The sequence below is a fragment of the Halichoerus grypus genome, chromosome 15, assembly GCF_964656455.1.
Source record: "Halichoerus grypus chromosome 15, mHalGry1.hap1.1, whole genome shotgun sequence".
Taxonomy (NCBI): Eukaryota; Metazoa; Chordata; class Mammalia; order Carnivora; family Phocidae; genus Halichoerus; species Halichoerus grypus.
This window is the reverse complement of record NC_135726.1, coordinates 33,006,816-33,030,774: the sequence shown is the minus strand read 5'-3', so window position 1 is coordinate 33,030,774 and position 23,959 is coordinate 33,006,816. Positions and strand designations below refer to the sequence as shown.

At 54.8% G+C, this 23,959-nt stretch overlaps 1 protein-coding gene across 3 annotated transcripts in view; it reads right to left on the bottom strand.

The window, feature by feature from the left end:
• Nucleotides 1–23,959, bottom strand: part of ZNF423 (zinc finger protein 423) — a 324,559-nt gene that overhangs the window by 13,859 nt on the left and 286,741 nt on the right. For all 3 annotated transcript variants that reach the window (XM_036106326.2, XM_036106327.2, XM_036106329.2), the window contains exons 6-7: nt 15,706–15,837; nt 14,010–14,125 (exon numbers count right to left, since the gene is read on the bottom strand). In XM_036106326.2, coding sequence (XP_035962219.1) covers nt 14,010–14,125; nt 15,706–15,837 — 248 coding nt within the window. The remainder of the gene's footprint in view (nt 1–14,009; nt 14,126–15,705; nt 15,838–23,959) is intronic.

Here is a 23,959-nt window from a genome sequence, read left to right as displayed (position 1 = left end):
GTTCCTGGCACTTGGTACTCAATACTAATGGATGTAGCTAGCTGGTTGGATGGATGGATGGATGGATGGGTGGTTAGATGATGGATGGATGGATAGATGGATGGAAGATGGATGGATGACTGGTGGGTAGATGGATGGATGGATAGATGATGGATGGATGGGTAGATGATGGATGGATAGATAGATGGCTGAATGGTGATGGACAAATGAATGTATAGATGAGTAGATGGGTAGCAGATGGATGACTAGTAGGAGAAAGGAGAGCATGAATACATAAGTAGGTAGGAAGGTGGATGGATTGGTGGAAAGACCATGGGCTTTGAAGTCCAAATCCTACTTTAGTCACTTACTGTACCTGTGACCCTAGACAAGTCACTTCGCTTCTCTAAGTTCCCTGTTTCCTCGCCTGAAAAGTGGGATGAATAATGCCTACCTCACAGCCTTGTTATGAGCTCCAAATTAGGTAACACGTGTAAAAATTTTCACAACATGTACAATGATATACGGACATTCAATATTGTCATAATGAATTCCAACCATGAGGTTCTGCCGTCACTGTCAACTCGAATGCATGGATGACCCCACACTTTTGATGTGACACCTTCAGAAGGAAGGATGGGGAGACTAAGGCAGTGCCCTGGGTCAGGGACGTGGCTGTTGGACTGTGCATCCAGGTCTGGCTTCAGGGTGGGGGCGGGGGGACTGGTCACTGAGCCACACTTGCCTCCCCTGCTCAAACACGCAAATCATGTGGGTGGAATACACTCCCCATTTCCCCCCGGGGCCCTTGTCTCCCTGCAAGTGTCCTACTTTATTGTCCTTTCCCAGCCTCAGCTTTCTGGTCTGCAAAATGGCGAGAGTAAAGGGCACTCTTAGTGGTCCCAGGTTGTTGAGGTGCCAATGAGATATTTGCAAACCGTGACATGGTGCAGCGGAGGCCTGAGACTCAGAGCCAGGGTGGGTAAGGAGCCAGGTGGGGCAGACCAGCTGGGGTTGTGCTGAGCTGGGGAGCACATCTTTGTGTCTTAAGGAGGCAGCTGATGGCTGTCACACAGAAGTATGGTCCAGGGATTTCTAGGTCTGATTTGCAGAAAAATCAAGAACTCTACCCATTTAGTGTGGTGATAAAGAGGACAGAATCTGGGGCCGGGGGCCTGGGTCCAGCGTTGACCAGCTCTGTGGCCTAGGGAGAGGGTTAGCCTCTCTGTGCCTCAGTTTCCTTACTTTAATAATAGAGGCATTATAAGGATGAATATTTTGAATGTTTAAAAGTGCTAAGAACGCGGTCTGACACTCAATAAGCACTGTATCTTAGCCACCATAATTATAGGAAATCTCCATTTTGAAACACAGATCACCATTTAAAGATTCCAATATCCCTGGCCATGGGCTCTAAGTTTTCACCCTCCATGCGGCAAAAATGTTCAATGTTACTACGATAATAACTTTTCCTTGTGTGTATCTCCTCCCCTGGACTTGAGAGGAGACTGGTGGGGGTCCTTCTCCATCATTCTGGAGCACCTGATGGGAGGGAAGGAGTCGGCACACACCCCCATAGCCCCCCTGGGAGCCCCAATCTCTACCCTGGACAATTTCAGCATCTTGTGTCCCCCTCACCTTCTACCATACCTCCTATCAATGCTCTATTTTATCCAAGACCCAAAGAACATATAAGAAGCTCTAATATTTGATGTATCACAGTGAACAAAAGAAATGACCAATTAAAGTATAACACACGTGAACTATCCCAGTTTACGAGACATTATAATGAGAAGTTGTACATCAGTGCAATGTGGAACACCTAACAATATATTGAGCTCCTACTATGTGCTCAAACTGGGCCGGCGGTTTTTTTTTTATACATTATTTTTTATACATCAGCTGCCTCCTTAAGACACAAAGATGTGCTCCCCAGCTCAGCACAACCCCAGCTGGTCTGCCCCACCTGGCTCCTTACCCACCCTGGCTCTGAGTCTCAGGCCTCCGCTGCACCATGTCACGGTTTGCAAATATTTTTCATACATTATCTTTACATCTCCCCATTGTCCCCATTTTACTGGTGAAGCAACTGAGTCTCAGAAAAGAGAAGCAGCTTGATATGTCATGCAACTGGTCAGAGGTGGTGCTTGGATTTGCACCCAAATGGCCCAGTCTTCAGGCTGCTTCCTCCCCTCTGGCTGTCCTCTGCCTCCTGGTGCCACCAAACCAAACCTGTCACCCGACTCCGCCCAGATCCCAGTACACAGGGAATCTCATTGCAGTGCTGGACCAGCCCCAGCCAGCCCATGTTTGATTTTGTCTAAACTCCAGAAGCAGAGCGAGTGGGGCCATGTTCATTATTGACACAGCAAAATTAATTTCTGCCATCTCCCCCCCTCCCCTCCGTGCCCGGCCCCCACCCCTCGCCTCTCCTGTGAGTGCAGACGCACGGCTGCTGACTGGCGCTCCTGAAATGCCAACTTGCATTTCTCATCATTAATTTCTTTCTAAATGTCATTAGTAATTGTTCCTGCTCGACCAAAGAGTGCAATCCAGGCTTCCGCCAAGAGCACCCAGGACTCGTCTCTCAGCTGGCGGGGGGAAAGCACCCCCCCAGCCATTCCAGACCCGGCACCCTTGCAGGAGGCAGCCAGCCCCGCTCCCAACAAGTTGGGATGGCAGACTGCTGCATCGAGAGACAAAGCAGGCCTCGTGCTTCCCGTGGATGGGCTCACCGACAGAAAAAAGCCTGCCCACGCCATCAGCCGAGTGGTTCAATGCTCGGGCTCTGCAGCCAACCAGGCTGTCTGTGTTTGCGTCCCATCTCTGCCATTGCTTAGCTGTGCCTAAGTCTCCCCATCTGCAAAATGGGGAGAATAACAGCATGGGCTTCATAGGATTGTCCTGAGGATGAATCAGGATAATGGATGCCGAGGGCCCCCCATGGTGCCTGGGGGTTGTTTCTGTTACTGTTCTCCTGTCCTGGGGTGAGGTCTGCTCTTACTAGCTGTGTGACATGGCATGAAAGCAAGTCTCCCATCTGTGACAACGGGACAACAACATCACATCAACTCTACCCCGGTGCCATTACCCACCCCACCCCCCGGCCTTGGCTGGGCACTATGTTCATGTTTCACAAATGCTCTGCTGAGCCCCACAGGGAGCCTCCAGGAGAGACAGCTCTGGCCCAACGTCCCAGGGAGGATGATGAGTCGCAGAAGGGAGGTCGCATGCCCAAGGTCGCAGTGACAGCAAGAAGCAACTCGGAGAATCCCCCCCTCCAGCCCTCAAGGCCCGTGTCTTTCCTGTCCATCCGGCTGCCTCTTTGTCTAAGTCGGTGGGGGTAGGGGGCGGGGAGGCAGGGTTTTGTACGGGGTCAACCTCTGGGAGCCTTGGACCCACCCGGCACCCACTGATTATGTAGTATTATTACTGTTTCTGAGAAACTGAAGGCATTTGGTCCAGGCTGGGACGGCGCCGGCAAGGGGCTGGGCTCCCGGCACACACAACGGCCGCTGGCTGGAGGCTCCTGGTAGCTCCTGGCAACTCCCCCGTGCCCATCTGTCGCGATGGCATGGTGCCCCTCTTAAGTCGGTTGGCCCCCCGCCCTAGGGCATGAATGACAGGCTCTGATGGGCAGACAGGCAGCCCGAGGCTGATTCCAAGTGCCATCTCTGCCCGGAGCTGGGCCTTGGGGGGAGCCCCCCCCAGTCCCCACCTGGGCCTCCACACACTTCATTGCTCAAGCGGGCAGAGCCCCGGGTCTCATGAGGGCATCTGGGCACATCCAGGCAGAGGCTCCTCCCGGGGCCTGTTCCACCCTTGCTCCTCTCTGCGGCGACCGCGGTAGACACTGCTCACCACCCCTGCCCGGAGCAGGACAGTCCCATGCCCTGAAGCTGGGTCACTTCCCTGGGAGGGAAGACCTGCTTGCCCCCGGCACCCGGCACCCAGCACCCAGAGGCCTGTCCTTGGCTCCTAAGGGATTGAGAGTCCCGCTGCCTCAGCCTCGGGGCTAAGAACACAGATGTCAGGCTGCCTCGTTCACACTCTGCAGCTCTAGCAGCTGTGTGACCCTGGGGAGCCTCAGTTTACCCATCTGTGACATGGAGATCATAGGAGGCCACACGTGTGGGGTCACCACGAGGTCTCGAAAGACTACACGTGTGAAGAGAGGCAGTCAGGCTCCCAGTAAGCACTCAGGAGACGCGGTCTCATTTTTACCATGTTGGGGTGAACTGCTCAGGCCTGGGCCCCGGACTCAGGAGGACCACCCCTCAGTCTTCTCCAGAGGCGGACCCTAAACAGCCACACATGGCCCCTCAGGAGGCTCAGCCTCCCACAGTGGTCGCAGTGGAACGAGACGGCGATGTCGCTGATCCACTTTATTGTGAGCAGGGAAGGCCGCGCCCCACAGATCGAGAGACACAGATAGATGGCGTCCGGAGACACAGTAAGGAAGGGGAAAGGCCCGGGTCCCCCAGGCCTCCTGTGACGTCACAGCGGTCACGCTGGGTCATGTCGGGTCATGTGTAGTGTAGGAAACGACTGGCTGATAGGCTCTATGTTATGCTATGTTACGCCGCAAGCACACAACAAGCGTCCATTGTGTTTGTCCTCATCTGTTTACCGTCCCTCTCCCCACAGCATTCGAGGGACTTGGCTTCCGTGCGTCCCCAACACCTGCACACATCTGGACAGAGAAGGTGCTCGGTGAACACCCGTGGGCTACACTGAGCACATCCACGCACGGCGGATTGAATGAATGAGCGAACAAAGGAGTGAACCGAAAGCCCACGGCACCCAGACCACGGTCTCGATGACGATGACAGCCGTGGCTGGGGCTGCCCAAACCTCCACCCGGTGCTGGAGGCTCTTCAGGGACCACTGCCTTTCGTCTCCCCAGCACCCACAGGAAGGGGCTGTCATGACCCCCCATTTGCTGGGGCCCATTGACGATCAGGGACTTGCTCAAGGGCACCGAGCAGCTCCCAGGCTGCCGGTCCACAGAGCGGGCCGGGCGCCGCCACGCCGTGTCATCACGCGGACTAGAACCCCGTCTGTCAAAGGAGCTGGTGTCCTGTCACAAAGCCATCCTGCCCTGGCATGTGCCGTGGTTTACCCACAGGGAGCCTTAGATGCTAAGTGCTTTTCACACGTGGGCTCTCCATCTTCACGCCCACCCAAGGCACTGGGTCTCACCTCATTTTACAGATGAGGAAACTGAGGCCGGAGAGATACCAATGTCTAAGATGGAACGTAACGGAACAGACTGGGGGCTACTCCAAGCAAGCAACAGGTTCTCATTCACTGGAACCATGGCTGGGTGTCACCAGGCACCTCCCTGTCGCTGTCCCAGGCCGAGCCCAGCCTGGCCCGGCTCTCGCAGCAGCAGTGGGGTGGCAGGGACTGGGCTGTCTTTAAGGTGGGATGGAGGGAGATGCTCCTACTCACAGAAAACTCAGCCAAAGAGTCAAATGCTAAGTATCTGCCTAGAGCACTTTTAATTTTTAATTATTATTAGTTATAATTATCTGGCTGGATCTGACGGCAGGAGCGCGCAGGCAAGGAAACTGGCTCCTCGGTTACCCATCTTATAAGGACCAGGAACTTAAAAACTGGGCTCCTAGAATCTGCAACCCTCGATTGCAACCTCCCTCTTTTTCTCCCTTCCTTGTTTATGTTCTCTTTCCTTTATTTTCCTCCTTTCTAGAAGCTCAAGAAATATGGTAAAACATGCGGGGATGGTTGGATGGATGGATGGATGAAAGAGGGCGTCTTCACCACCAAAACTCATATTTGGGTGGGAAGTCAGGTGTAGACATAGTTATTACAATCTGCACTGGCAAAGGGATCAAGGGGTGAAACCCAGGGCCAGAGACGCTAAAGGAGGGAGAATCAGGGAGAGCTTCTCAGAGAAGGGACCCCCTGAGCTGAGCCCTGAAGCCTGAGAAGAAAGGAAGGGCAGCCAGGCAGCACCCATCTCGCCGAATCACCCAGATGAATGAAGCAAGAAGGTGTTCACCCACCTCCAGCCCCACTGCCCTTTTCTCTGTACCTTGGACACCCCAAATCTGTCCATGCCTCTGAGTCTTTGCACTGGCTGTTCCCTTCCCCAGAAGGTTGCCCAGAACCACACTGGCTCCTTTTCAACCTTCAGGACTCTGTTGAAATGCCAGCCTTCCTTGACCACCCAATCCAGTTTTTCATTCTCAACATCCCCTCACCCTTGCCCCGAGACACACACACACACACACACACACACACACACACACACACACTCTCTCTCTCTCTTTCTCTCTCTCTCTCTCACACACACACACATCATTCTCCATCACCATACAGTGTTTTATTGTCCTCAAAATTCTACAGTCTGAAATGACCTAGTTCATGTATTCACTGACTTATTGATGGTATCTCCCAAAGAATGACAGCTGGGTGAGAACAGGGACCGTATCGACCTGTTCACAGTTGTGCCTTGGGCCCCCGTGATGGCGCTCCCCTATAGTAAGTAGTCAGCACATATTCGTAAATGGAAATGGAATGAGGGGAAGGGTCAACCCAAATGTTCTCAAGCGCTCAAAAGGAAGGGTCCCAGGGGAGCTCAGACCACGCCCCTGGCTCACAGACACCTCCCCCTGGCTGGGTACCAGGATTCAGCCTGGCAGGGCCCAGCTCACCCCATTGGAAAGGCTCCAGGTTGCTTGTTAGAATACCTAGCTCTGCTTTTAATCAATTGTAATCATTTAGCTGGAAGCGGCATGATTAGGCACACACTAGCAAACAGTGTGAGCTAATCCTTTAAATGCGCCCGCTCAACGCAGGGCTGGCCGCTTTGCCGCCGCAGGCCCCGGCTCGGGGAGTGCTTCCTGCGGCCCGTCGCTTTGTCAATGAGGGAGTCTAGATTCCAGGGCACAGGGCGGACCCACTGCTCCCCCCAGCCCAGCCCAGCCCAGCCCCCTTCCTGAGCTCTGAGGAATGCCAGAACATCCCCCATCAGAGAGACCCTTCCTCGGGCTCGAGGCTCCCCGTGACAGCACCCGGCAAGGCTGCCATAAGGGGGCAAATGGCAACAGCAGGAAGCTTGAGGTCTTCTGAGGTCCCTGTCTCCACAACCAGACCTAATCCTTCCTCTGCCCAAGCCTAGCCTGAGCTGAACTCACCCCCTTGCTTGCCACAAGGTTTGCAGGCTCCGGGCCTCGAGCTCCAGCCCAGCAAACGCTGGGTTCAGGCCTGGCACTGCAGCTCGGGCCCCAGCACGCTTCCGCCGGGGCCCACCTGCACGCGGGTCCTTTCGCATCCCCTGTTCCTGCCACTGTGCTACGGGCTCGGCCCAACTACTAAAATAGTTTCTAGGTCCCCTGACATGAAGGCTTTTTATAGATCAGCACTGCAGGCCTCATTTAAATCTATTAGCTCATATAAATGGCAATTCACTTAAACTTTGGAGGGTTTCTGTTTGCCTTGGTGGCAGAGACAATTTGGCTTTGCATGTGGCTCTGCCATTTGCTAGTGACCCAGGACACGCCACTTAAGCCCTTGGAGTCTCAGTTTCCATATCTGTACATGACCATAAGAGGACCTACTTCATGGGGTTGGGCTGAGACAATCCGTGCAAAATGCTTAGGTCAGAGCGTGGCCCCCAGGAGGGAGCCACCCAGGGGAGGTGACTGTTCAAACTATTTCTTGTCCAATGTCATGGGGGAGCTCGTCCACCCCGTCCGAAGCCAGCCCTGTAGGGCTAGTAATTCGCACACTGCCTGCATGCATTCCCTCAGCGACAGTGAAGAACGGGTTACCGTGAGCCTCAGGAAAGACAGAAGGACATGCCATCCTGCCCAGGGTCTGTGGCTCAGAGGTGTCCACAGGGATTCCGAGACAGCTGGGCTGGGCGGCTGAGCCGGCCCCTCCCCTCAGGTCAGCTAACCCCTGGCAAGAGGCCCAGAGGGCCCCAGGCTTTCATCTGCTGAGGCCCGAGGCTGGAAATGCAAGGCCAACAGCCCTGACATTTTTGGGGTCTGTGGTTTACAGAGTTGTCTCGCAGGGCCCCCACCAAATCGGTATACTGCCCTTTGCTGAGCCACGGGCAAGGCCCAGGGAAACGGTGCAGTGGAAAAGCCCGGGCCAGAGGCAGCCAAAGGTGGGAATGGGTCTTGAAGCCCTGGCCTCTGTGGCCTTCCCCCCTCGCCTCACCGCTCTGCACACCCACCTCCTCCCTGCGCCCCAGTGTGGGTGGCCCGCGCCCGCGGCCTTCACACGTGGCTGGGCACCACAGACGGAGGGACTCGGCGTCTCACTGTGGAAGCCCTAGTGGAAGGGGGCCCTGCAAAGTCATCTGACCCTCAAGTGCCTCATGCTAATCATATGCTAATAACCAGGGTCCCAGTAATGTGAATACTATGAGCCGGGTTGCCTGTGGGCCAGTCACTGAGCCAAGGGCTCCCGCAACACAACTATGAGGTAGGAACTGTTAATACTCCCATTTAACAGATAGGAAAACTCCGGCCTAGAGCTGGTAAGTGAGGGAGCCAGGCTGCCAACACAGGGCTGCTTCACAGACCGTGCTTCCTGCCTCCCCGACTGCAGCACTCCAGACACCTCAGCCCACAGGGGCTTCACCACCTTTCCCCCCTCCCTCCCTCCCTTCCGCAGAGATTCTTCCCACACAGTGGACGTTCGCGGGCTCCCCTCCCCCACCCCGGGCCACAGTTCAGTGGAGCAGGGGTGGACAGCTGACTGCCAACCACCGGAGCTCAACCATCAGATTCCCTCTCCAGGGATCTAGAACCTGGGGCCTGCGCGTCGGCTGTTTTCGGCAGTCACCGCTTCTGGGTGGGCTGGGTGTTCCGTCTGGCTACCTGCGTCACCAAATCCCCGCACTAGAGCCCCTCTGTTGAAATACCCAGGTGCGGCTGTCTCAGCAGAAATGACGGAAGCCACGGCAGCACCGGCCACTTCTTCCTAGTAGAGACAAGCCCAGAAAGTCGGGCTGCATGAGAACACAGTATGAACCAGAAAGAGGCAGAAGGCAGAGTGTCACTACCTTGAGAAAGGGGCACTAGATTCTTAAGAATAGGGGCCCTCAGGGGCGCCTGGGTGGCTCAGTCGTTAAGCATCTGCCTTCGGCTCAGGTCATGATCCCAGGGTCCTGGGATCGAGTCCCACATCGGGCTCCCTGTTCGGCGGGAAGCCTGCTTCTCCCTCTCCCACTCCCCCGCTTGTGTTCCTGCTCTCGCTGTGTCTCTCTCTGTCAAATAAATAAATAAAATCTTTAAAAAAAAAAAAAAAAAAAAAAGAATAGGGGCCCTCAGAAACAACACCACTCCCTGCACTTGGCAACCAAAAGTCACCCTGTGTCACTACAAGTCCATTCCCCATCCTGCTCGAGCTAAGCCCAGAGAGTGATGACTGCGCACGCCCGGAGATTTTGCCCACTACCACAAGTCTTGGGGCCACGGGATGCACGTGGACAGAGCTTAAAATGCTTGAAGACAACCGTCCCCCACTTCCACAGCAATCTGCCCGCATCTTCTCCTGGTGAATGGTTCCCTGAAAGCTCCTTGGAGTCAGGCTGGGTCCGCAGAGCCTAGCACGCTGCCTGAGCTCCCTGGGCGTGCATGCATGCGTGGGTGTGTGTGCATGCGTGTGCGTGCGTGCGTGCATGTGTACCCAAACCCTGCTTAGTCTCCCCTCTCTCTTCCCCCACCTGCAGCCCCTGGCAACCATCCGTGTTTTCTGTTCCAATAGTCTTGCCTTTTTCTGGAACATCAGGTAAATAGAGCCATGTAGCATGGAGCCTTTCGAAGCTGGCTTCGATCCGTTGGCACTTGCAATTCATCCAAGTGGCCGCGTGTAACAGTGGGCCACTGCCTGAGGGTACCACACCTGTCCATCGGTTCCCAGGTAAGGGACAATTAAGGGGTTTCCAGTGGGGGATGGAGGCTTTGGTGTGAGCATGTTTCTAGTTCTCCAGGATAAACACGTAGCAGGAGGATAGCTCGGTCAAATGGTAAGCGTATGTTTAACTCGATAGGGACTCACGAACTACTCTGCCAGGTGGCCGTACACTTCCGCCTCCCACCAGCAACCAGTGCGGGGGTTCCGGCTGCCCCTTCGCACCCTGGCCAGCACTCGGCAGGGCCAGCTTTTTGCTTCTGTTCTGATCATCCTGCTAGGTGTGTGGTGGTGTTGTGTTGTGGTTTTTCTTTGCGCTTCCCTAATTATAATCATGTTGAGTGTCCCCACATCTTCGGTGAAGTGTTGAAATACTTTGCTTGTTTTACAGTGGATTTTCTCCTTCGTTATTAAGTGGTGAGGGTTTTTTTTTTAATATGTCCTGGATACAAGTCCTTTATCAGATAGGTGATTTGCACATATTTTCTTCCCGTCTGTGACTTTTCATTCTCTTAACAGTGTCTTTCAAAGACCAGACTTCTTACATTTTGATTCAGGGTAGAAATCGGATAATACTTCTTCTCTACTTGGATTCCCAGCACAATGGGGATAAAATCCAAACTCCTTTGCTGTCCTACAAACCCCGCCATGACCTGGTCTCCTCCTGCCAGCCCTCTCCACACCCCTCCTCCTTACTTACTGGGCTTTAGCCGCCTTTTGCCTTCTATCGTCCCAGCAGTACACTCAGCTCACATGGCCACAGGGCCTTTGCACTCATGGTTGTCTTCCACACACTTTCCTTCTCACCAGCCAGGTCTCAGCTCAAATGCCACCTCCTCAGAGAGGCCCTCCCTGACCACACTCACCAAGGATTACTCAACCTCATCCCCATCACATGCCAGCCTATCACCTGATTTTATCTTCTTTGTGGTGACCACGACAGGACACTATCAATCCCTCTTGAATGCAGGCCCTGTGGTTGTTTCTCTCTCTCATTCAGCACAGTCTTATCAGTTCCTAGATCTAGTGCCTGGCTACAGTGGGCCCTCCATGCATATGTTCTGAACAAATGGACAGCAAAGCTTAGTCCCCTCTCCTGCTCCTAATCACTCTGATATGAATGTGCTCCAGTCTGTCCCAAGTCCTTTAAATCAATGTCAGTCTTCGGGCAGAGCCAGAGGAACTCAAAATCAGACGGGACTTCCACCTCCCTCATCCTGGCAACTGTGCTCCTGTTAATGCATCCTAAGAGAACATTCTGTTTGGAGGTAGACACATCACTGAGACACAGACCAAGCCTGCCAGGGTCAAATCCCATCTGTTACCTCTATATTCACAGCAGGAATTTCCAGTTCTACTATGAGAACAATCCTAAGCCTTGTATATTAAGACCTCTCGGCTCAGAGTAACTTGTGCCTACAAACACATCCCCACAGGATCTCAAATGACATACAGCCAGGAGAGCCAGTCAAGGCCCCAGCAAGGACCCTACATCCCGCTGTACACACAGAGCCCCACATGTCACCCCTGGAGAACAGCGCACCTGCCCGCCGGCCCCAGGTTCTGCGTAATGACGTAATGACGATGAAAACTTCGATGCCTGAAAAACCCTCCTCTCCAAAAACCGGAAAATCGCTATTCAAGTTACTTAAGGAAAGCCGTTATTTGCGTAGATCTGGTGTTGCTACAACACTTCCACATTTAAATGGTCTGTAATTAAAAACATTCTTTGCAGAAAAGAGTCACTCATTAAGGCTATAATTTAGCGAAGTTCTCGGCATTTGAGGACCTGCCTTCAAGGCTGACGGGATGACCCAGGAAACCACCAGCTCACAGGAACCACTCTGATGTCTGGGATAGTCTGCAGCCCCAGGTGAGGGCAGCCGAAGCGGGTCCACAGCTCCCTGGGCCTCCACATCAGGTGGGCCTGCGGCGCAGTGATACACAGAAAGCTCACAAAAGGCAGGACCGGGCGACATCCCTGGGAAAAACCTTCAGGCCAACAAGGGAGGAGAGCACCCCTTTCTTGGCATCCAGGACAACGTGGGAGGACCAGAGGGCTGAGCGAGTTGCAAGTTGAAGTAAATCATAGTTTACCGAAGCTGGTGGGTTTCAAAGAGGCCTGCCGTGTTGAGCTATAAAAAGCTTCGGTTTTCTGGGGACCCGTCTAGTTTGGTAGTGGCACCAGGCAGGTGGGAGGGAGGGTATGGCGGGGCACAGACTGCACTTGGCAGGATGCACGGCCAGCTCGGGGGCAAGGAGGCTTCCTGCAGAGCCCGCCGTTCAGGTGCCCGCACGCCTCTCCCTCGGTCAGCTGGGAGGAGGGCAGCTAGCCGGGCTTAGCTCAGGTTGTGAATCGAGGCGGGAACAGCGGTGGGCCCTGGGCGTGTCGCCACCTTACTGGTGGCACTTGGAAGTGGAACCCCCTCTCTGGGCCTGGGTCCATAGAGTTAGGTCCTTAACTGTCCCACAGCGTGACAGGATGAAGTCAGCTCTCGCTGCCCGGCCTGACACGGGGCCAGCCCGCGGGAAGGGACCCTGACTGTCGGATAGTGAATCCCCACCGAGCCCTGCAGGGGCCTGTTTTCATTTCCTCGGGGTGACCGCCCAAGCCAGGTTGTGTCGCTGGGCTGCACAGGCTAGGTCTGTACCCCTTCGACCCCAGAAAAGGGGCACCCCACTGCTGCCCCTCAGTGACGTTATGACTCAACCCTGCTGCTGTGGCCTCAGCCTCATCCCCGAGGAAGGGCGTGACTGCTGAGTGCCGGGTCAGCACTCGCCCGGGTGGGCAGGCGGGGCGCACTTCCAGTGGGCAGAACCTGTGGGTCACGGTGTGCACAGTGCTTGGGGGGGTGGTGACAAACTCCAGCTCTCCTTTGCTTCTGGGCACAGGGCAGCATTACCTTCCTCGTCCCCTTTGAAACTGGGCACAGCCACATGACTGGATCTGGCAAGCCAACACGAGAGAGGGAGATGCATGTAACTGCCCAGAGGAAGCTTTGAGGGCTGGTGTCTGATTCGCCACCTCCCTCATGCTGTTTGTGGAAAGTGGTGTTATTCTCTGTGTACGGTATCGAGGCATGCCTGCACGTACGTGTGGTATTTCTGGGCACGTCCATGTGGTACTTCTTTTTCAGGCGTCATGGTTATGCTACGCGTGTGGTATTCGGTGTGTGTGCGCGCACGCGCATGGTATTTCTGGGTGGACATGTGACCAATCCAGTGTTACAAGAATTTCCTGCAGGGCGCCTGGGTGGCTCAGTTGGTTAAGCGACTGCTTTCAGCTCAGGTCATGATCCCGGAGTCCCTGGATCGAGTTCCGCATGGGGCTCCCTGCTCAGCAGGGACCCTGCTTCTCCCTCTGACCCTCTCTCCTCTCATGCTCTCTCTCACTCTCTCTCTCTCTCAAATAAAAAAAATAAAAAAAATAAAGAACTTTAAAAAAAAAAATTTCTTGCAAAAGCCAGCGGGCAAGAAGGCAGCTTCACCTGGACACAGGTCTGAGCCTCAGAAACCCGTAACAGGTAGGACACCAGGAGGAGGGGCTGCAGGGGCCTGGGGAGGACGATCCACGCAGCGTCCCCTCACAAGGGCCACTGTGCTGCACCCGAGGGCACCACCAGCCTCAGGACCCGTGGTGGGCACCCCTTCCTCTGACTTGGGGCCCAACCCGACTGCTCTCACTTTTCCGGCTTTCCCGGGCTGGAGGCTCCAAGACCCCAGATCCAGGTCCTGGCCGCACACAGCCCCAGGATTCAGCCATGCAAGCTGCAGAGACCACCAGCCACAGATCCAAAGCTCCGCTGAACATCATCACGTAAGATCGGTGGAGAAACAGGCTCCCCAAGAGGGGAAGGGGCTGGCACAGAAACACCACCACCGAGAGCCTTCTGACTCCTCACCAGGCTGCTCCAGTTCGGCTCATCTGAGAGTGCTGGGCAACAGGGCCAGGAGGCCACCCCACGCCAGCCTCCACGAGGGCTGCCACTGGGGCCACACCAAGCACCTGTTGCTTTTTGGGTGGGGGTGAGGCTAAGTACAAGACTCCACCATCCTGGCTTTACCCCAAGACCCTTGGTGCCCCTGGGGGCCCTAAAGAGCCCCAGGAGGGGCGTGCAGTGGACGAGGGCACTCACCTGCAGCTCGGTCTGGAAGAAGAACTTCTGTGGGCACTGCGAGCAATCGTAGATCTTGTCCTCCTGCCCATGCACGGCAAAGATGTGCTGCTGCAACTTGTTGGCCTGGACAAAGACTGGACACGGACACGGCCGTCAGGGGCCCGACTCTGGGGACACCAGCCTGGCCACCCCCACACCACTCACAAGTAGGGATCACCCAACCACGGACATAGTCAGCCAAATACCGGCAGCTACTAGAGAGGGCTCGAGCCAGTGGAGCTGAGCTCTGCCACTTAGGGGCTGGGCAACATTGGATAAGTCACTTAACCTCTCTGGGCTTCATTTCCTCCTCTGAAAAAAATGAGGATCATTAAAGTACGTAGCTTACTGGGTGTCTGGGAGGATCAAATGGGTTAATACTTGCAAACTGCTTAAAAGATGGCCTTGCACATGACTAGTCCAGGGAATATCATCACCATCATCATCATCATCATTTGCCAGATACCTTCTGCGTGTGGGCTCCTAACTCCAGCACAGGCCTGTAAGGCGGGCACCATTGTTACCCTCATTTTACAGAAGAGGAAACTGAGGCATTGGGAATGTTAAATGACTCATCCTAGGTCCCACTGCTAGCAGGTGGCAGAGCTGAGAGTTGAATTAAATAAATTTAATACATTGTCTAATACAAGAAGGTGCTCAGTGAACACGAATTACTATTCTTGTTGAGATTATTATCAGCATCCTCAGATCCCCACGCTGGGGCCCCAGTGTCCTGAGTCGGCAGACCTGGCAGCCAAGGCCCCTCGGTGCTAGCCTCTGCCTGGCCCGCAGGGTATGATGGTAGCAGATGGGTGGGGGCTCCCGAGATTGAGGGGGAAGGGCACCAGGGTGTTCCAAGACTCGTGCACGCCGGAGACTTTCCCCACAGCACAGCCCCTTCCTCAGGCCCGTCATGGAGCGGGTCGCAGCCCTGGCTTCTGGGTGGCAAGAGTCCACGAGGCTGCCCCAGCCCTGGGCACACACAGGAGTTGGCCCCGAGGCAGCTGTGTGTCTGGGAGGTGAGCACTTCAGATATCCCCTCCTGCCAGGCACCCTCCCTGGGGTGGGCTTCCTGCCGAGGCAGACGACAGATGTCGGGGGAGGCAGGGGGAAGGCCAGGGCTCCCCCACGCACACCGGCTGCCATCTGGGCAGCAGGAGGGGGGATGGCAGAGCCCCTGAGACTTGCCTCGGGCCGGGACAGCCGCTCACCCGGGCAGGCAGCCAGGCTGGGGGCTGGGGGCCAGGGGCTGGGGACTTGGCCAGCAGAGCTGCCCTTGACCCCTCCATCCTGGAGCATGGATGGACAGGGCCCGAGGAAGGCCCAGGAGGAGGGGAAGCCAGGAGGTGTGTATAGAGAGAGCCCCACTGTTGCTGGACAGAGCTCCCAGCTCCGGAAGAGGAGCCTGGAGCCCACGGAAGGCAACAGAGGGGTGAGGCTGGGCTGGAAAAAGCAGTTATGCAGGGGGGTAAGGGGTGGGCTAGGAAAGAGGGCCCTCAACCTGCCTAAGAGGAGGGGCCAGAGATGGGGGGGTGGCGTGGGCCAGCTCTGCATGGGGCAGGCAGGGTGATGGGCTGTGGGTCCCCTGGGGACTCCAGGTCCACGTCAGGGCGGGAGCATATGCAATTAAAGGGCTGGGCCCTGCATCCCCACCCCCACTCCCATGCACACTTACCTGTGAAGCACACGGGGCATTTGAAGGTGCCGCCCATGCCCTCAAAGCTGTGCTCAATGAGGTGACAGAGGAGCTTGGCTGGGGAGTCGAACATCTGGTTACACAGCTTACACTCGTGATTGATGCCTTCCTCTGCAAGGAAAACGGCGGCCATCAGTGACCCTGCAAACCATGTCCTCTGGGCAGGAGCCCAAGGGCCCCCAGTACAGCCCAGGCCAGCCTCTCTCTGGTCCCCAGAACCAGGGCTGGTGTGGGGGCCAGAGATGCCAAGACCCAGCCCAGCTTCAAATGGCCCCGCCCCCAGAGGCTGACAGACCCCGCCGGCCAACCCCAAATATCTGGCTCTTGAAGGCATCATTTGCTGGGATTTCTCTTGCTGGTCAAGCAAGAATGTGTGCAGGCCACGATCAACAGCTTGAGTCTGAGACCATGTCACAGTGGAGAGGAGCCAAGGATGGGGTCTGCACAGAGAAAGGAGTCCAACCAGAATTTTTAAAAATCCAGTAGAATATTTACTGAGCACATACCGTGTGCCAGGCACTCTGAGCTGGGGATTCTGTGGGGACCTAAACAGATAACGCACTTGTCCCCATTCTAATGGTGGGGGAGACACATAATAAAGATGACCAACACCTAACACAGCGTCAGGAGGTAACGTGAGAACATGGGGCTCCCTAGGTGAGAGTCAAGGGCAAAGGCCCTGAGGTGCGCCTGGGATGTGCTAGCTTAGCGGTAGCAGGAGGGCAGCGTGCCTGAAGCCTGGGGGCCGGGATACGGGAGGTGAGGTCAGGGGGGACACAGGGATGCCCATCACCCCGGGCCTGGCTGGCCACTGGGGGACTCTGGCTTTTACTCGGAGGCTTGAGCCGCCACAAGTACATGTCACCAAAACAATAACAAAATGATCTTTTTTAAAATTTTGGAACAGATGGCTTAAGGACAGTGGCTGATGGACAAAGAGCAGGCACCCCCCAGACAAAGGGCAGACACCCTGTCCTTCCATCTACCCACCTGGGAGCCGCTCTGACCTCACACCTTCACTCAGAGGTGCCCAGGGAAGAGAGTGTGCCCCGGGCACCAGCTTCTCACCAGCACCCAGGGGAGCAGGGCCAAGGTCTGGCGCCCCAGGCCAGAGTCAGCAGGGCAGGGCTCGGGTCCCCACAGCTGCTCCACAGTGTGTGGCCCGGGCTCCAGTCCACGCAGAGGAAACGGGCGCCCCCTGAGCCCCTGTCCCACGAGGCTGTGTGAGGATGGAAGAGGCCAGCATCTGCCCCCAGTGTGGCCTGTGGCTCAGCAGGGGGTGTCGCGGGGAGTCACCCTGGCTTGAGTGTCGCCTCACCCAGGATTGGAACCCGGTGCTGCCACTCACTGCATGATCTTGGGCAAGGTACATAACCTCTGTGTGCCTCAGTTTCCTCTTTTCTCAAATACGCGATAACTGCCTTCCTTACCGCTACACACCCGTGAGCATGGCCAAAATCCAGAACACTGATGATAGCAAGTCCTGACAAAGATGTGGAGCACCAGGAATTCTCACCCACTGCTGCTGGGAATGCAAAATGGCACAGCGACCCTGGAAGACGGTTTGGCGGTTTGTCACAAAACGAAACATACTCTTACTATATGATCCAGCAATCTCGCTCCGTGGGTATTTACCCAAAGGAGCTGAAAACTTGTATCAACACAAAAAGCTGCACACGGATGTTTACAGCAATTTTATTCATAATTTCCAAACCTCAGAAGCAACCAAGATGCCCTTCAGTCCGTGAATGGATACACAAACTGTGGTCCATGCAGATGATGGATTATTATTCAGCGCTAAAATGAACTGAGCTATCAAAGACATGGAGGAAACTTCCATGCATATTACTCAGTGAAAGAAGCCAATCCGAGAAGGCTACATGCTGTATGATTCCAACTCTTCTGGAAAAGGCAAAACTATGAGGACGATAAAAATATCAGTTGGTTGCCTAAGGTGGGCGCAGAGATGAACAGAGCACGGAGATTTCGAGGCAGTGGAAACACTCTGTATGATATTATAATGATGGATGGATGTCATTACACATTTGTCCAAACCCACAGAAGGTACCACACCAAGGGGGAACCCCAAGGCAAACTATGGACTTTAGGTGATTACAATGTGTCACTGTAGGTTCATCTTTGCAAAAAACATGTACCTGGTCATTCTGGTGAGTGGCCCGGATAATGAGGGAGGCCATGCATGTGCAGGGCAGGGAATATAAGGGAAATCTGTATCTTCCTCTCAATTTTATCATAAACCTCAAACTGCTCTAAAATCAATAATAAGTTGGGGCGCCTGGGTGGCTCAGTCGGTTGAGCGTCCAACTCTTGATTTCTGCTCGAGTCATGATCTCGGGGTCCTGAGATCGAGCCCGGCATCAGGCTCCACACTCAGTGGGGAGTCTGCTTGTTCCTCTCCCCCTGCCTGCCCCATCCCCTGGGGCATGCGCACGCTCTCTTTCTCTCAAATAAATAAATTAAATCTTTAAAAAAAAATAAAAAATAAGTAAAGGTCTTCAAAAAAAGTCACCCCTCCCCCAACAGCCTTCCTCTTATAGTTGATGTGACAATTAAACGAGTTAATAATACAGGGTGCCCCTGGGTGGCGCAGTCGGTTGGGCGTCCGACTCTCGGTTTCGGCTCAGGTTCCGACCTCAGGGTGATGGGTTCAAGCTCCGCATGGGCTCTGAGCTCAGGGGAGAAGTCTGCTAAAATTCCTCTCTTCCTCTTCCTCTGCCCCTCCCTGCTCTTTCTCTCTCAAATAAATAATCTTTCCCCCCAAAAAGGTAAATGAGTTAATACATGAAAGAGGAATTTGACAGCCCCTGGCACACAGCAGGTGCTCAATAAGTGCTTGTTGTCAGGCAGGCCAGTATCCGTGAGAGTATTATCTGGGACAGCCAAGGACACAGGCTCCCTCTCGGGCTCCCCCAGGGAACCAGCCTCACCAAAGGTGCCAGGTGCTCTGATTTGCCCTCAAAGGCAAGAATTAGGTAGCAGAGGGGCTCTGCCAGTGGCGAGACATGAACACAGATGGGCTGAGGCTCCTGGCGAGTCCCTGGGTCCCCAGGCCCTGGCAGGGGCTGGCAGGGACAGCATGCATCCCCCAGCCCCCCGGGCACCCCCCGCAGAGGCGCACGCACACACGTGTGCGTGCAGGTGGGCCTGCCCCACATAGCCCACTGGCTGGAATCTACCGGGTGTTTGTCGTGCCCCTGGAGCCCCGGCAACTAGGCCACACGCACCCGACAGAGATTCAGGCGGATCTTCCATTTCTACTGGCAGAAAAGGAATTCATTGACAAGTCTGGGGACACGGGGCAGGCTCAGCACGCTCGCCGCATAGGCCCTACTCACGTCCTCCACTTCCCTTGGGGGGACTCTCATCATAATTAGAGATGGCCTCCTGTGTGGGGGCTGCCTCAGAAGACCCCCAACACACCCCCTGCCCCCCCCCACAAACAATGCTTCTCAGTGCCTGGCACAAAATAAGGAATGGATGAACGGAAGGCAGAGAGGGACCGCCCTTATATAGGGCCTCCCTGGTAGAACGTGGACACCTCTTGGGCATCAATAAGGCGGACAGTATGTGAAATGATGATTGTGCAGAGGTTTCTATTATTGTTCATAATATAACTTATGTTTAAGCTGATAATATAAATTAAAAATCGAATTAACCCTGCTTGCTGGTAAAACCCCATTTCTAGGAAAGAGAATTAGACCACTTGCTAAGGTAACAGCCAACTGGGGGTGGCGCTCTGAACAGGATACAAAGCCCTCCCCCCATCCATATGGATCCCACCTGCACACCACCTCCAAGCAGCTTCCCCTGACTACGCCAACGTGCACAGCTGCACCTGACTGGCCACCGTGACCCCGGGTTCATCTATTCTGATCGCGGCAACTACGCGATGGGCATGGATAACGGCTTCTCCTCCAGGCTCCACAGCATCAGGCCCCTCCTGGACCCGCAGAAGGGGCTCGGGAAATACTCCCGGAGGAGAGATGCCCCCTGCTGGACCCTCCCCCCTGCCCAGCCAGAGCCAGCTCCCTGGGGGTGGATGGCAAAGAGGATTTACTGCTCTCTGCCGAGCGGGGCCTTTATCCACTTGGCTGTGAATGGAGACGTGCCGTCTGATGCACAAACACCGGGAGGACAAAGAAGGCTCCCGCAACTTATAAATCAGAGAAATCATGTCTGACAGTCACTTTCCGTTCTCCAAGTGCCGAGCAATTCATCAGCCGGTCCCTCCTGATTCACAGACCCCGCTACACCCCACACCCACGTTCATAAATATGTGCACAGGCAGGCAGCCCTGGGGCCGCCAGCCCGTTCCGGGGCCCCGAAGAGCTGCCATTTAAGCACATCACACCCCCAAACCGGGGTCGATTCGAGGTTGTGGGCCAATCAGTTCAAGAGCCCGATAGACAACTGCGTGCCCCTGCACCCTTTCCTCGCTCGCCCCCCCGCCACGTGTTAAAGGGAGTCAAACCGGGAGAGACGGGGGAGGGAAAATAAAACAAGCACAAAGTGAAAATGGAGTGAAAAACAAGAAAGCCAGAGGCGCTCCCACAGACCCGAGAATCTCTCCCACTCGGGCCAGGCCTTCTGGTCTGCAAAGCGGCTTTCTGAAGGACAAGGCCCTCTCCCCACCAGAGGGGGTTGGAGGTGCTCCCCGGGGTGTCCATCATGTGTACCTCTGCCTATCCAGCCATCCAGGAAAATGAGGGGGGGGGTGAGGAGCTGCCCTAGTTAGCGTGCAAACACTCCTGTGCGTGCCGGTGACCTGATACCAGCCAGCCCACGGATACTGACAGAATCCGCCGCTGCCGTGGCTGCTCACCCCGCCGACACGGACGAGCTCTCGTCTGTCCCAAGCCGCGGCCTCTGCAGAGAGTGGCACCCTCCGAGAATAACTTCCCCGAATTATATAAGATCACACTGCCTCGGCAGACACCTTGGAGCAGAATGACAAAGCTGTCTGGGAGCCCACAGGCCCCTCTATCCCGGCGCGGGGGACGGCTGGAGGATTTTGTGAGTTAAGACGCAAAATCACTTCCTCTCCTTTCTATTCTTTTTTTTTTTTAATAGCACATGACAGGCATCCATAAGAGAGACCCACACAACTCAAGTGAATTATGCAGCCCCGCTCATTTGTAAAGTGAAATGCAGATTTTTGCCTGCTCACTGTGCCAGATCTTTCCTCCCGGTCCCCGTAAGTCGGGGGGCTGGCACGGGGAATCCATTGATTTATTATGATTTTTTAAAAAATAAAAATAAATAAAACCCCGAACTGCCAAAGAAACAACCCAGCAAGGCACGAAAATCCCAGAGTCCCCCCCACAACCCTCTTTTTTTTTTTTTTTTTTCCTCTGCTCAGGAATAATAAGTGTTAATTTTACACTTCATTTCTCAAAAAAATAATAGGATGTGCCTTTGCTTAAAACCAAGTCAGCCTGCTGGAACCTTTCAGGCTGAAACTGTGTCAGCCCAAAAGAGGAGCGGAGGGCTTTGTGGAAGAGCACCGTGCCGAGATGATAGCTTCCTGTAATGTCCTCGGTACCGACTTTTGTCTCCAAAAGCATTTGATCCTGGCAGACACATACTTATTTCCATACAGGTCTTGGGGGAAGCCAGGAGGAGAGAGAGCTGATTATCAGAATCCTGAAGGTGAAGCTCAGGTGGGCCCCACTGATGTCAAAGGCAGGCCTGGGCACACATTCGGAGGCCATAATTTGCTGCCTGGGAGGGAGGGGCGGCAGGCTGCGGTGGGGAGTGGACAGGGCATTGTTCTCGGGCTCTAATATGCACTGAGCGCGGCCTGCTCCCGCCATATCAGTGGGCCCGGCCTGGCCCTTCTCTAAGCAGGGACCCCACTCGGGGAAGCTGACCCAGGAGCGGTATCATTACGGCACAGACCCCTCCAAGAGGAGAGGACCAGCGACTGCCACCTGTGTTGACAGGGGGCATAATTAGCCACCTTCCATTCGGGAAGCAGCAATTAAGGACACAAAAGTGAGAACTAGAAACACTTGAGTTTGAGTCCCAGTTCCAGTCATTCGCTGGGTATACTTGGGTAAGTTATTTAACCTCTCTGAGCCTCAGGGCTTCTGCTACAAAATGGGAAGCATCATCACAGGGTTTTTGTAAGGCTGCAAAGCAGCCTGCTTCTGCCGCAGGATGTCTGCCCTCAATGAAACTCTCTCCCCCCCTTGTCCTCCTTCCCTCACTTCATTCAGGAGTCTGCCTCCGAGAGGCCTTTCTGGATGCCCCGCGCTAAAGCAGGGCACACCCCCATCCTTTCTAGCACCTCACCCACCTTTAATTTCCTTTATAGTGCTATCACCACCTGGCATATTACAGAGTTGATTGTTTGGTGTTTTTAACTGACTTCCTCTCTCGCACATCTTACACACACACACGCACGCACACGCACATGCACGCACACGCACAGAGCGATGTAAGCTCCGTGAGAGGTATTTTGCTCATACTATGTCACCAGTGCCTAGAATAGGGCCTGGCACACAGTAGGTGCTCAATAAATAAGAAATGAGTGACTCGTGCAAAGCACTTAATACAATGCTTGGAACATGCGGTAAGGTTCCTGGTAAATGCTGGTTACCACACACCACTGGTCTCCCCCCAAAACTGGAAGGACTGGTGGCTTATAAAATCTGTGCTTGCTTTCAGAAACTCGCTAGTCAGATCCTCACAAAATGGCCTGGTCCAGGCCTGCAGACCTGGAGGGTCCCCCTTAGTGGACCGAAAAGGCAAAGAAGGCTTAGAGGAGCAGCACCCGTGTCAGCAAAGTGGGTGAGCCGGGGGTTGGGGGCACGCGGTCACCCCAAGCAGAAAAATACCAAAACAGACCCAGGACTTGACACCTGGGACCCAGCAAGCCACCCTCTGCTCCTTGATCATCCAGAATTTGGGGGTGAGAAGGAGGACAGAGATGTACCCTCCCGGGTTCCATGTTTGAGCCTGAGGCCCCCTTGCCAGTACCAGATCCAGCTGGCCGGAGGGCCAGGAACTTTGCCCAGGTCAGCGGGGAGGCGGCGCCCGTGGTGACAGCGTGGACCAGCCCAGGGCCGTAGCACTGTCCCTGCAATTTCTGGGAGTGGAAGGAAGGCAGGGGACACACAGGCTGCCTCATCGAGCTGAAAGCCTCTGTTCCCAGCTTGGGTAATAAATTCTCCAGCCTCAATTCCACAGCCCACCCCAAGGCTCAGGTCAAGCAAAGAGCCCTGAGATCCAGGGGCCCGGGCTCAGACACACACAGGGCACATAGAGATAAGGAGGGGGAAGAACAAGGAGCCCAGCATTCATCCAGGTAAATGAGCAGGCAAGAGGGGGACCCCAGGAGAGCACCCCTCTGATGCTGCCCTAATAAATAACCAGCCACAAACAGGCACCGAACAGGAAATAGAAACACAGGCCAATGGGGGACACAGTCCTTTGTTCTCTGTAAGGAACAAAGACCTCTGGGTTGGAAGAGAAGAGGGCAGATACTAATATCTGGGCAGCCAGATCAGGCTGTTTATCTATTGATTTGTTATTAAATACCACAAGGAAAGGAACCAAGGCAGGCTGTAAGGGAAAGCGGGGGCGGTGTGTGATATCTGACCTGGGAGCTGACAAGGGGCAAAGGAAGAAACAGGGTCTGAGGGTGAGCCCTTCCCCAGAGGCCAGGCAGGACCCGGGGAAACATGGAAGTGGGGGCAAGGGCTGATCTTGGGACCCCCAATACCTTAGGCCCTGGCTGCCCTGAACATCTATATCCCTGCCAGGCAGGGTGTGGTCCCCAGACCGACAGCCCCGGCACCTCCCGGAGCTGGTGAGACATGCAGAATCTCAGGCCCTACCCCAGACCTGCAGAATGAGAGTCTGCATTTTTAAAGTGCTCCTGTGATTTGGGCATGCATTCAAGTTTGAGGAGCACTGAGCCCTATCAAAAGGCTTCTGGGGATGCCAATCTTATTGGAAGCCTGTTGTCCCGAAGCTGTGTGTTCATAGCTATAATCTTTCCCAAGATCGTATGCTTCCATCTCTAAAAAAGAGGAAAGTTTTCTACAGTCATTTGTTGTCCACATTTTACAGAAGACTGAGAGATAGATCAACAGTGGGAAACACTCTCCTATTATCACAACTGGGATGAGAATGACCTGGGGTGTCTTTGGAGGGGCTGTTGGAGACTCTGGGGGCAGTGGCTGACAGTGTGTCAAGCACCTGGGAT